At 42.5% G+C, this 12,384-nt stretch overlaps 1 protein-coding gene across 2 annotated transcripts in view; it reads left to right on the forward strand.

Moving 5' to 3' along the window:
• DMXL1 (Dmx like 1) overlaps positions 1–12,384 on the forward strand; it is a 1,868,248-nt gene that overhangs the window by 827,204 nt on the left and 1,028,660 nt on the right. For both annotated transcript variants that reach the window (XM_069625559.1, XM_069625560.1), the window contains exons 18-19: positions 2,336–4,033; positions 5,264–5,374. In XM_069625559.1, the coding sequence (XP_069481660.1) occupies positions 2,336–4,033; positions 5,264–5,374 (1,809 nt within the window). The remainder of the gene's footprint in view (positions 1–2,335; positions 4,034–5,263; positions 5,375–12,384) is intronic.

Consider the following 12,384-nt stretch of genomic DNA (forward strand, 5'->3'; position numbering starts at 1 on the left):
ATCTCCTTCACCATTAAATTCCTAAAATAGCACATCACTATTTCTCAATTCTTCTTCTTGAAATAAAACACTTTTGTTTGGATAACATACATTTGTCGGAGTGATGCGACTTCTTGTCAACAAATGATAAAGTACATGAATTCCCTTTGTTCAACAAAATGTATTTCCACTTATCCTTTTGCCACACAGCTATTAGGCCATCATCTTCTTTCCTGGCCCACTCACCTGCCAGGATTAACCTCTATAAGCCCTTCCCCGGTATACTCACCTGCCAGGAAGAAAACTCCTATAACTCACTACAAACTTGATGGTAGCATTGATTCCAGTGTTCTCCACACCAGTCTTCCAGTATGGTGTTAAAATCTCTTGGCTGTTGGCAAGGTGAGACATACTCTCTTCCAAAAGTATCTCTCTCAAAGGGGTATTTGTGCTTTAGTTGCACTCTTAAAGGTTTCTCACCACTTCTTGCCTGATGGTTATGATGGTAACACTGGTTGTGAGCTTTTCCCAGGGATTGTCTTAATATGGACTTCTTGTAGCCTCTTGGCTGTGGGTAGTATTGGGTATAGGCTTTCCCCGCTGGTAGTTCACCCAATGTTCTTTGACAGCCTCTTGGCTGTGGGTAGTACTGGTTATAAACCTTCCCCTCTTTTAGTCCCTTATGAGGGAACTTTCTTCTTTGTCACTTAGCTTCGTTTTCTTTTACTATTTGGTATTCGTTAAATAAGTTCTGCTTTGAGCTGCCAATAGATTGGTACTAAAAATTATGATTTTGTGACCGCTTTTGTGCACGAAGCGCCCTGGGGGGTCAGTATTCACACTCTGCCAACTCCCCAGTTCTCTGCGGCGGCTCCCGCTGGCTGTTTGGCTTTGCGGCTGTGCTTCGTTGTTAAGTCTGCTTTCCCTCCCGCCTCTGCGAGCCTTTGGTAAGTTATGTGGCGGTCTCTGGCAGCGGGGACAGCTCCGTTGATCTTCTGCAGCTTCACCCTTTTGACACATGCTGGTCTCAGCTGTGCTTCTTCTTAGTACCCTGCCTCCCGCGCAAGTACTCTGCAGTTTTTCTGGTTTTCACCTCTCAGGGTGATATCTGCTAGCGGGCTTCTCTCTGTGGCTGCCTCTGCGCCTCCGATAGCTATACCTCCCCCACACCCATTAACTGCTGCTTGACCTTCTTTCTCTATGCTTCTAATTCATTATTTCCTTTCATGCATTCTCTAGCTGGGCCTCTTCTTGGGTTTTAAATATCCCACTCCGGTGCTTTAGTGGGTAAGAACTAGATCACTCCTTTTGAATATCCACCAATTTGAGTCCCCATTCTCTTTGAGCTCCTCTTCTTCGTCCAAGTAGTTTTAGCATTTTGGGAATGAACGTCCGTGGAAGAGTTTGTAACATTAAGTTGTTCCATTTTACAATACGACATTGTCAATTCAGGAATTCTAGTGGAACTAGGAGATAAGAAGATCCCCACTGTCCCCTGGCATGAGCCCCATCCCCCATGATCCTTCCACATGAAACCACCCACGGGGTCAGGATTAGGTAGTGGCTGCGTTTCCATGGCCACAGGAGAGGAAGCCCATACAGGGTTTCTAGTGATGATCTCAATGGATTCATCACACTGTGTCAGTCACTTGTGGCCCTATACATATGTTGGGCAAAACGTATTGGCTTTGTTGTGTTATTTGTCACGCCATTGGTTGAGATAGCTGCTGCACATGCAGTGGAGGAATGGACATTTTGCTTGTCTGTTAGAGTAATTCCTTATTGACCACAACATTCTAATGTTACAGACAACTAGCTTCTGTGATTATTTTGTCCGAACGGTAGATTTTCCAGCACAGCTCAGTATAGTTTGTACTTTTACAAAAACGGAGTTAATTTCGAAAGACCTCTTCTTAACATTTTATTCTATTTTATAAAATGTTATTCTAAATGAGAATCCGTTTCAGAAGAACATACTCCTGTAAAGGTGTCTCCTTTATGTTCATACTCCGTAGATTATCATCCATCCTCTGCATACACCGTTTCCTCAACTGTTGTTCAGTATGTGTGCTCTTTGCTTCTGCCTCCAAAAAAAGATAAACTGAAGGTTAACGGTAAAAAAAAAAATTCATTCATTATGACAAAGCAAATGCCCATAACATGCTGTTTGCGACATTCGATAATTGAAAATGTATAGTTCAATGCCTTGTGCAGAAGAGCATTTTTACATTGAAATACTTTGCCCCATGCTGATGTTATTCCATGCTTTTCAAAGAAAATACTGTATGAGATTAATAATGTATTTTCATGTTTCTTATGTTCTCTTCCATAATGTGTTTATTTTTCTTTATTGCAGGGCATTTGAGCTCCTCCAGCATATATCCGGTATGTCATGCACCCTACCTTCTTGCAACATCATGCTCAGATGGGAAAGTTCGGTTCTGGAGATGCAGAGTGCATGCAGAGACAGAATCCATCACTTCTGCACCCTTGGGAAATATTTCTTACATATGGGAAGAATGGCCTTTACTTATTGAAGATGGACTTCAATGTAACAGTGCAGTGAGTGTTCCTGGGAGGCCAGTTGAAGTAAGCTGTGCTCATACCAACCGTCTAGCAGTGGCATTCAGACAGGCTACAAACACTAATAACCGGTCTTCGCGTGACTTTCTGATGCATGTAAGTATTTTTGAATGTGAATCCACAGGAGGTTCTGGCTGGATCCTGGAACAAACTATTCATTTGGATGAGCTGACTACAATGCTTGAACCAGGAATAAGTATTGACAGCAACCTGGTTGCATATAATAGGAAAGATGCCTATTTATCTTGTAGCAAGCACATTATGCCCAGCACAAAGCACTTAGTTCATTTAGATTGGATGTCCAGGGAAGATGGATCACATATTTTAACGGTGGGTATTGGATCAAAGTTGCTTATGTATGGACAATATGCTGGAAAGGTACAAGAGAAGACTGGGAAAGAATCTTTCACATTGCCACTTTGGGAAGATGGGAAGCATGCATCTCAATCTAGATTTGTTCTGCTACGATGTGTTGACTTGATTTCTTCAGTTGAGGGGTCGTTCCCTTTACCTGTTTCTTTGTCATGGGTACGTGATGGCATTCTTGTGGTTGGTATGGACTGTGAAATGCATGTCTATTCCCAGTGGCATCCTTCTTCAAGACATGAGTCTGGAATTATAGACTCGTATGATGGAAGCACTCCCTCAATAACAAATTTGATGAAACAAAGTCAATCAGCTGCTTCAGGCCTTCACCATCCCAAAAAAACCTTAACCAGATCAATGACCAGTCTAGCACAGAAGATTATGGGAAAGAAAACTATATTTGACCTATCTGTGGATATGGAAGATTCTGGCCTCTTTGAAGCTGCTCATTCATTATGCCCAACCTTACCTCAGTACCACCCTCTACAGCTTTTGGAGCTTATGGACTTGGGAAAAGTTCGCCGGGCAAAGGCTATACTTTCTCATCTTGTTAAATGCATTGCAGGTGAAGTTGTAGCTATTAGTGACTCTGAGCCCAACCACGAACGACGTCTCAGATCACTTAGTATAAGTGCTAGTGGCAGCACTGTAAGAGACCCTAAAACCTTTAATAAAGCAGAGAATATGGATTACACAGAAATAGATTCTGTCCCTCCGCTACCTCTTTATGCACTTCTTGCTGCTGATGAGGATTCCACATACACTGCTTCTTTTGATAAGTCAAATAGTTTAAGTAAATCCAAGAAACAAAATAAGATTGTAAATGCTGACAATTATGATGAACTTTTCGAAATCCCTTCCTTGCACAGTGATGATCTCCCTTCACTAGACCCTGAAGAAGAAACAGTAAAACCTCAGGTTATTGATCTTTCTCAGTACAACCCAACTTATTTTGGGCCTGAACACTCACAAGTTCTTTCTAGCCATTTGCTTCATTCCAGTTTACCTGGCCTCACCCGTATGGAGCAGATGTCTTTGATGGCTCTGGCGGATACAATTGCTACAACCAGCACTGATATTGGAGAAAGTAGAGACAGGAATCAAGGTCAGTAGTTCTGTTTTCCTTCTTTGTGTTAAGAGACCTCTTTTAAATGGTTCCTCTCAAAAATTTACATATAATGAACCCGTTTTATGGTAATGGATGGACTTTCTCTGTGGGGCTCTCATGTTATGAATTTGTTTCAGTCGATTAGCTGGGACTTATTTATATATTATGTGCAATAGCCGCAGGCATCGGTGTGCACAACAACATAGTAGGCATATCATAACGAGACAAGCTGGAGAAAAAGACCTTTCAATTGAACAGTATAGTTTTTAGGTGCTTTCGAAAGGTAAACAAATTCTCTTCACTACATAAGTCAACTGGCAGTTTGTTCCAAGCTACAACTGCCTGAACAGGAAAGGAGCGACTGCTCCCCCTCACACTCTTAGATAATCTGGGGCAAGCAATTCCTTTTCTCAAAGTAACGTTTTGGATTTTCTGGGATTTCCTTGTTCCAAAGGTTGACTTTTGGCTGAATTTGATTTATAGTTTCTGCATCGTCCCTGGTTGCCAAATGTCTTTTACCTAAGATGTGATTTTCCTCGGTCTTCAATGGAAGGAAACCTCCTGACGGTTGATGAGATCTGTGCAGCACCAGATAGTAAATATTATAAATTAGCTTTTCATGTTTTTAGCTCTGTTATATTACCAGTAGCTCTGTATAGACAAAAGGGGAGTGTTGCTTCTGTATCAGTCTTCTGGTGTCATGGCTCATGTGGGTTGACTTCCCTGACATAGAGGTCCTTATTGACAGGGTTATTTGAACCGGCGGCAAAAGTGTATTGTAAAACTGAAAGCAAAACAGTAATATTAAGTGGAGTAGAACTGGGTAAAATCTGGATTACTTAAATACTTTAGTGATGTGTTTGCAGTGGGAAACAATCATCTATAGCCACTGTGACTGACTTGTGGATAAATATAGCCTCCAAGGGAGAGGATCATGAGGCTGTGTACAAAAGACTCATCCTTCTCGTTTGGAGGCACAGTTCAACTTGTGGGGATGAAAACATTAATTGTGGGATTCATTGACTTTTCACAAATCTGGAACGTTAATCCATAAACCCTTACTGAGGGACTTTGATTGAATGATGGTTGGTGACGGTTGCCGATCAAACACCCTGTTGTAATTTATTGTTAAAGCCCAAAAGTATCTCCAGTTACCTAAATGTTATGGTACAAACATGTGTAGTCGCTTTCCAGCACAGTAATACATATTGTACTTTATTCACCCAGGTGGAGAAACAATTGATGAATGTGGATTAAAATTTATTTTGGCTGTTAGGCTTCACACGTTTCTCTCGACCTCACTTCCTCCTGCTTATCGAGCCCAACTTCTACATCAAGGTAACATTTTTCATAAAGCTAAAATCTGTGAGATTCAAGGATAATTTATTTAATTGGCTTTATATGAATAGATTGTGTACTGTTTGTTCATATGTACCTGCAGAGTAGATATTCTGTTCTTAAAACTATGCCATCTAAAAACGAATGCTGGAAAATGTTAATGCATTTTCTATTCATCTTGTTTGACAATAACATGTGAGGCAGAAAAATGTGTTCTTTGTGTGTGGTGCTTCCAGGTTAATGCACGTAGGACGTATCCCAGAATTGGGACAACTACTCCTTGGTGAGTTTTTTATTGAAAAAATCAAATCCCGATTTGGTGTTGGGTCGGGCGTCCTTGCAGAATCCCATCTGCAGCTGTAGGGGGGGGGAGTATGAATCTGCACTCCAATCTCCAGGCAAAGCACAATGTTTGTTTACCAACAATTCAACATAATAGTTATAAAATAAATACAAGTAATCATTTTAATTGAATTTATTAGCCAGATCTTCCACCACTGTTGTGTGGGCTATAACACACAGCCTTGCAGTTACTATCAACATCCATTAGTTGATGGTGCACAGAAACTGCTTTGGAAACGTTTTCATAGCCATGTCTAGAATAGCAATCATTAACATGCTTTACAGTCACAGCCAAACGTGCACAGTTTAAATCGGTCAGGAAATCCCCTGCTCTTTCCCACTATTGAAGTGTAGTCCTGGCAGCCCTTCTCCAAAGTGTTGCTCTATTTCTTTGTCCCTGTTTTTTATTCTGAAAATCTGGCCACCATAACCAAGGGGCTTGTATGTGCATGTTTTGAATGTTATTTCAGTGCAAGATCAGAATATAAGATTGCGGCCAGGCACACGCTCCTCAGGCTAGCTTCAGCGTCATTCAGCCAGTCATAGTTCTACATCCTGATCTGTTGGGTCTGGAATGTTTCTAGTGGTGAGTTAGCCCTTTTTGCTGCCTTTTTTAAAATTTATTTTTAATAAGAACCACTGTATGGATTTTCACCAAACCAATCGAAGATCATGAGTGGGACCAGTTACCAGCTTGTAACTCAAGTGTGGTGCAAATCTGTTTTGCTGTAGGTGAGCGCAAAAAGAAGACATACCAAAGTTTGAATAAGAAATGTCTATTTTTGGATACCCACTCTATACATTTGAGATCAGTACCCATACAAATGAGAATTCTACCCACATTGGGAATGCCATTGGTCGGGTCTACATGCATTGGGCTACAACACTGAGTAGAAAGAGCTGTAGGGAAAGCCAACGTTTAGATGCAGTCCATCCATTTGAACTTTTTTTCCTCATGCAAAATCCATCACACTCCACATTTAATCTTTATTCGCCCTACAACACTATTTCAGTAGACCCGTTTTAACTGTTGCATAGATGTGATAAACCTTTGGAAGTATTTCAAAGTATGTGAGGGAGGAATGCATCCATTAGAAAAACAAATTACCTATCTTCAGGAATGTTCTTTCTGATGATTATGAAATTCCTCCCACAGATTGCTCATCAATCCACCACCTACCTATAGCTTTAAAAGATTGCTTGTAATTTTTCGTCGTCTTAATGTGAAAGTTTGGCCATTTCTCAGCATGTGTGACAGGGGAAGAGTTTAACTGAGGTCAGAGGCCACACGGCTCAGTTTATATACTAAGGGCATTACTTCTGGGGACAAAGGTGTCACTGACACATGATGGAGCTAGTTCAGTCTTGCATTGTCCCCTAGCGGCTGTGATATAAATGCCATGTCCACCGCTGGATGACATTTCAAGGTCATCCAGAAATTTGAAATTTGTAAGAAGAATTCCCGATCTGTCATAATGAATATTACCAAAGCTAAGTAATTTCTTCTTTTGCCTCCTATTCCGTCACATCCTGTCTCCTGTCTGAAAATATAGCCTCTTCTGCTGATCCCCTTTGTGGCCGTTTTGCCTCCACGCTATTGCCCTCCTCATAGAAGTGCCACTTTTCCCTTCGATTTGTCTCTTAAGCTCTTTGTTAGGAGCACATTGTGATGAATCTGATATCACCCCTTCTTTCCTGGGGATAGTCTCTCCCCATGTGGCCAGGGGACGGGAGCTGCTACCTGATACTGACCCTGCGAGTGCGAGGGAGGATCTCATGGGGGAGGCAACCCTCGGGGGGGGGGGGGGGAACTGGCATCATCAGATGAGACATGGTATCCCACTTTACATTTTAGATGTATCCCCTCCATTCCTCATGCCTTGATGGCATACTGTGATTATCCCCTTCAACAATCTGCAAAGCCTACTAACAGTATCTTTCAATATTCTGTATCAAACAGAATGACAAAGACTGAGACGAGAAGGAGGACTTCCCAAATAAAGATCACTAGGATCGACAGAAGGAGGATTCTAGTGCTTGGAGGAAGCTGATTGGCTCCGAGCAACTCCCTTCCTTGAAGCGTGAGTTCAGAGCTGGTACAGGTAAGAGCAACAGAGAGATCAGACCGACTAACCACTCACCTGGAAGCCAAGCTGTCAAGTGTACAGGCGAGCAAGAAGATGCGGGAGAAGACTTCCCAGTTTCGGTTTCATCCAAAAAGACCGAATTGAAAGACCTACCCAACCAAAAGTCCGAAATATGGTACTATCAAATGTTCTACCTTCTGAAAGTTCGACTTTTGGTTGGGTAGGTCTTTCAATTTGGTCCAGAGCTGCAGGGGTGTCCCCCAACCCCTGTTTACTATACAGTACAGTGAGCGGGTGTTTTGCGGGGCACACCCCCGCAGCAGACCTGAGAAAAAAAAAGGAAAGGACCCTGCAGCGCCAATTCCCTATCGCAGAAGTGAAAGGGAACCAGCGTTGCAGGGACCAGCAAGTCAGAGGCAAGGTAAGTAGGGGTGGTCGGGGTCAGGGTGTGTTGGGGGTGTGGGTAGGGGTTTAGCCAAGTCTGAAATGTTCAGGGGAGAAAAGACCAAAACATTTTTACCTCAGTCATTCAACCCCCCGTTTCGGCTGGGAATCCACAAGGCGGCAAGCAAGGCAGAAAAGTGGCATGAAGAATGGGCAAGGCGGCGTCTGGGCCGGAGGCATATTCGCGTAGGCAGGAGAGACACCAAAGCAGGACGCAAGGCAAAGGGAAAGCTTTGCGCAAGCAAGAGAAGCCGCAGAGATGCACCGCTCGAAGTGGAGAGAGAGAGCGGAAGCAGAGAAGGACCCTACGGGGGGTCAGAGAAGCCAAGGGAGCAGTCTAAAAGCCAGTAAGCCCACAGTGGAGGGTCGGGTCCCCGGGAGGGAGCTGGAGAAGGCATTCCCTAATTGTAACAGGAGGAACATTTCCTACGGCTTCCATCACAAACTGATTTTCATAGTCCCACTATTTGGGGAGATACAAATAGACCAGTGATAAGAGGAACTTGGGAAGAAGCATATGCCCAGAGTTCTTGAAAGTAAAGGACTTATATGAGAGAACCTGGTAGGAGAGTATACGAGGTGTTTTGCCAGTTTGGAACTCGCACCCAACTTGTTGTATTTTGAAAAGAGAATCCCAAGGAAGATGCATGCCCTTAGGATTTTGTATTGCATTGAATGTGGATAGGACCTGGAGAAGGGAGTCATTTCCTCTAGAGTGGATTGCAACACCAAGATGAGGGAGTTATTCTCTTGAACTATAAAGAACTTGGTTATTCTTTGAACTTTTGTTTTGATCGAGAGAATCCCAGGGAAGGGAGCCATTCCCTCTGTAACTGTGAACATTGTCCATTTGGAACTTTTGTTGGAGTTATACCTTTTTGTTGAGCTTGAACTTGTGTGCACTTTATGAGCAAAAGACAATACCCTTAACACTTTAGAGTTCGTTTTAGAATGTGAGGGCTAGGATAGGATTTCAGACACAGGATGTTTTTGCTTCAGACATCTTTACACTTGACAGATGTTAGTTTTTGGTTAAGGTATGGAAATACCTCCTAGATTAAGAACAGTGAGACATTTTCCAACCACCTTTATTATTTAAAGCAATGTTTATACCAATCACCATGAGTCCTCTGTGTCTGCATCTCATTCTTGGCTCCTCATAGCATCTACTTGCCTACTGAAACCGGCCAGCTATCTGTATGAAAGCAGTGAATCTAGTCTTAGGATATAATTTCATTTTTTGTGTAGGGCCTTTTAAGGGTCCCCTTGACTGCTTTTTCCATATTTTAAATTTTGGATCACTGACCTATTTCTGGTGGGCAAATGAACGTCTGAACAACTCCTGCCACTGCAACCCGCCCATTAAGAGTATATGGTCTTGAGTTGCCATACAAATCCCAGAACCAGGAGAGCTTCTTTAGTACCCCTTTTGTGCCCTGGGCGATTATATTATCCTACAGTGGGTTAATAGTTGGGCGATTACAGACGTTATTTAGTTTTGGCTTCATCAGGGGTGCAACACGATTAACAGGTGCAGCATTTGGTAGCTAAATGTTCCTTTTTCAAAGCCGTTGGTTTACCAATGTATGTTTTCTTAAGCCCTACTCTTGACCATTTTGTTTTATGGGCTTCCTTTGGTCAGGGCAACTGGGAGGCAGGCCTAACATGGCTTTTGTCCTTGTGCACACAGTGAAGCATCCTCTAAATTGGTTTTGACTGGTTTAGATAATTCTCTGTTCCCAGACTGGCCATATCCCAACCTGTGGGGATGGTCTGAATTAAGTGGGAGATTTATGAGCTAGCCACATGGTCCCTTTTTGGGATTGGTGGGCTGGCTTAGGCTAGCACCTGGGAGTGGTTGTATGCAACATGAACCATTGTTTTAAGCACGCAATTCTGAATTTCTTAGAGGAGCAAGTTTACTTACTGGAGTATTTCCTGTCATTTTTCTGATGCATTTTAAGGACCAGATTTGGCTATTATGGCTCAAAGCTTTTTCCTAGGTTTATCTCTGGTGGGTTTCTTGACTACTGTTAGTCCTTCCTGTACCTACTCCATCCTCCTGCTGGCTCTACTTGTGTTCTGGGTCATTCCTTTGGTGCTGGCACTATCTCCAGGCTGTTTCTTCTTCCCGTCGCTAATCCATGTGGTTGTCTGCCTTAGTGCTGGTCAGTGCTTTCCCATAGAAGGGTTTTGAGACTCCATACCTTACTTCATCTGCTCTTCAGGGCCATACTGGTTCTCCTCCACCGTAGTCCTGCTCTCATGGAGCCACCTTCTGCTGTCGGCACCCTTCCTTTGTCCTTCGAGCCGCTGAGACCTCTTTGCTGCGCTCTTCTGATTTTCCAGAGTCTTAATCACTGCTGATTTTGCTTCTGGTTTCATGCTTATCCAAAGGCCATTTGTTCATAGTTTCTGCCTTTTGGGTCTTGTTGTCGCATGGTCACTGCAAAGTCTCCTGTAAACCACAGTTGGAAAAGAATTCTTGTACTTACCGGCTTGTTTTACCTTTCTGGAACTGATTTTCTTAGATCCTGTACTGTGAGTACATACTTCTGGGCCCTGGGATTGTGGGTGTTCCACGATACTTGGGCTGGTCCCAACCACATTTTTCCATTCAATTCCTGCTGTGCTGCATCTTCTGGGGATCCTGGTTTTTAAACAGACCTCTGAAACTCTTCATTGGAGTCTCCTCTGGTCTTACCTGGAGTTGTTTTCTGCCAAATCTGCATCCATGGGGTAGAACTGTGATGTACCTGTTTTTTCTTCATACACACGGCTTGCCTATTGACTTTACCCTTTGGATTTTATTGGAACTTTTACTTACTTCAAACTCTTGTAAAGTGACGTAAGGCATAATTGCCTGTCCCTGTACTTTTTTCATTCACCTAGTTTGGTTTCTGGAAGTTTTAGGTCAAAGACTGACATTTTAGCTCTCACATGTCATTTTCTGTTTATAATGCATTTTTAAATTGATGTCTTACCCTTCTACAGATGTTTATGCCTTTGTACACTGTAAATATTTCTCGTGACCCTGTGACTGTTTTTCCTCGATGTGTAATGATTTGTTGCGCTGAACTAAAATGTATGTTGTCCTTTGGTGGCCTTCCTCAACTGTGATTTGTACTTTTGTATTTCTCAAATACTAAGTTCCTAGAGGTCTAGAACTACCGTGACTTTTTAGTGTTACAATTGGGATGCTGTAATTCCTATTTTAACTGTTTTTTTTATGTCTGACTGCCTTCTCTTCCCACCCCTTGTCTTTGTGTAATGTACCTAGCACCAGATAGTGGATCTACAATATAAAATAAGAGTGGGATTTGTCTTTATAACATTTGCTGTTTTTATAATACACTAGGTATTTTTATACTGTGGGCGTTGTTAGTTCGGCGGGGTGGCCAAACACGGTGGTAATGCAGTGGTAACCGAGATACCACTGTATTACTTCTGCATTTCCGCACCACTGAACTATGGGTTTGGAGGTAAGGTGGAGGAAAAACCACCAGCAGAATGCTGGCTGTAATTCCTCTGCCGTGACACCTGAAAACTGCCAAATCAGTGGAATCACCACCAGCCGTAATTCCGTCAAAATCCCCATAGAGTCCTATAGACTCCAATAAATTGAATTGAGACTACTGCCAACTGCAGTAATTCTGCTGGGCCAAGTGGTGGTAACAGTAAATCCATTTGGTGGTATTTAGGCAGATTTACTGCTGAAATACCACCAAACTTGTAATGAGGCCCTATATGCTGTTTGCTAAAGTGCTTAGTCAACAAAAAGGTGTGTGTGTGTGTATGTATGTATGTATATATATATATATCTATATATATATATATATATATATATTTGGAGCTTGTGGATCTGCTTAGATCACATGCTCTGCATAGTGCGACATCTGCTAGTCGCAGAGTATTACAAGAGTTGTTTTAGAAGCTAAAGCGGGCGTCGACAGGGTGTGTTAATAATACTATCCCTAGTGTGACATGTACTGTACCCATGGTCCTTCACGCATCAATGTCCCTCAGATTGTTTTTTTCCGCCATCAAAGTCAGTCGCAAATGTGGAATTCTCTTCCAGGCTGATGCCTTTTAATTAGTTGAAACTTTACTTGTAGACTCTACTTTCTTGCCTTATTG

The sequence above is a fragment of the Ambystoma mexicanum genome, chromosome 6p (assembly GCF_040938575.1).
Source record: "Ambystoma mexicanum isolate Mex_15411 chromosome 6p, UKY_AmexF1_1, whole genome shotgun sequence".
Classification (NCBI taxonomy): Eukaryota; Metazoa; Chordata; class Amphibia; order Caudata; family Ambystomatidae; genus Ambystoma; species Ambystoma mexicanum.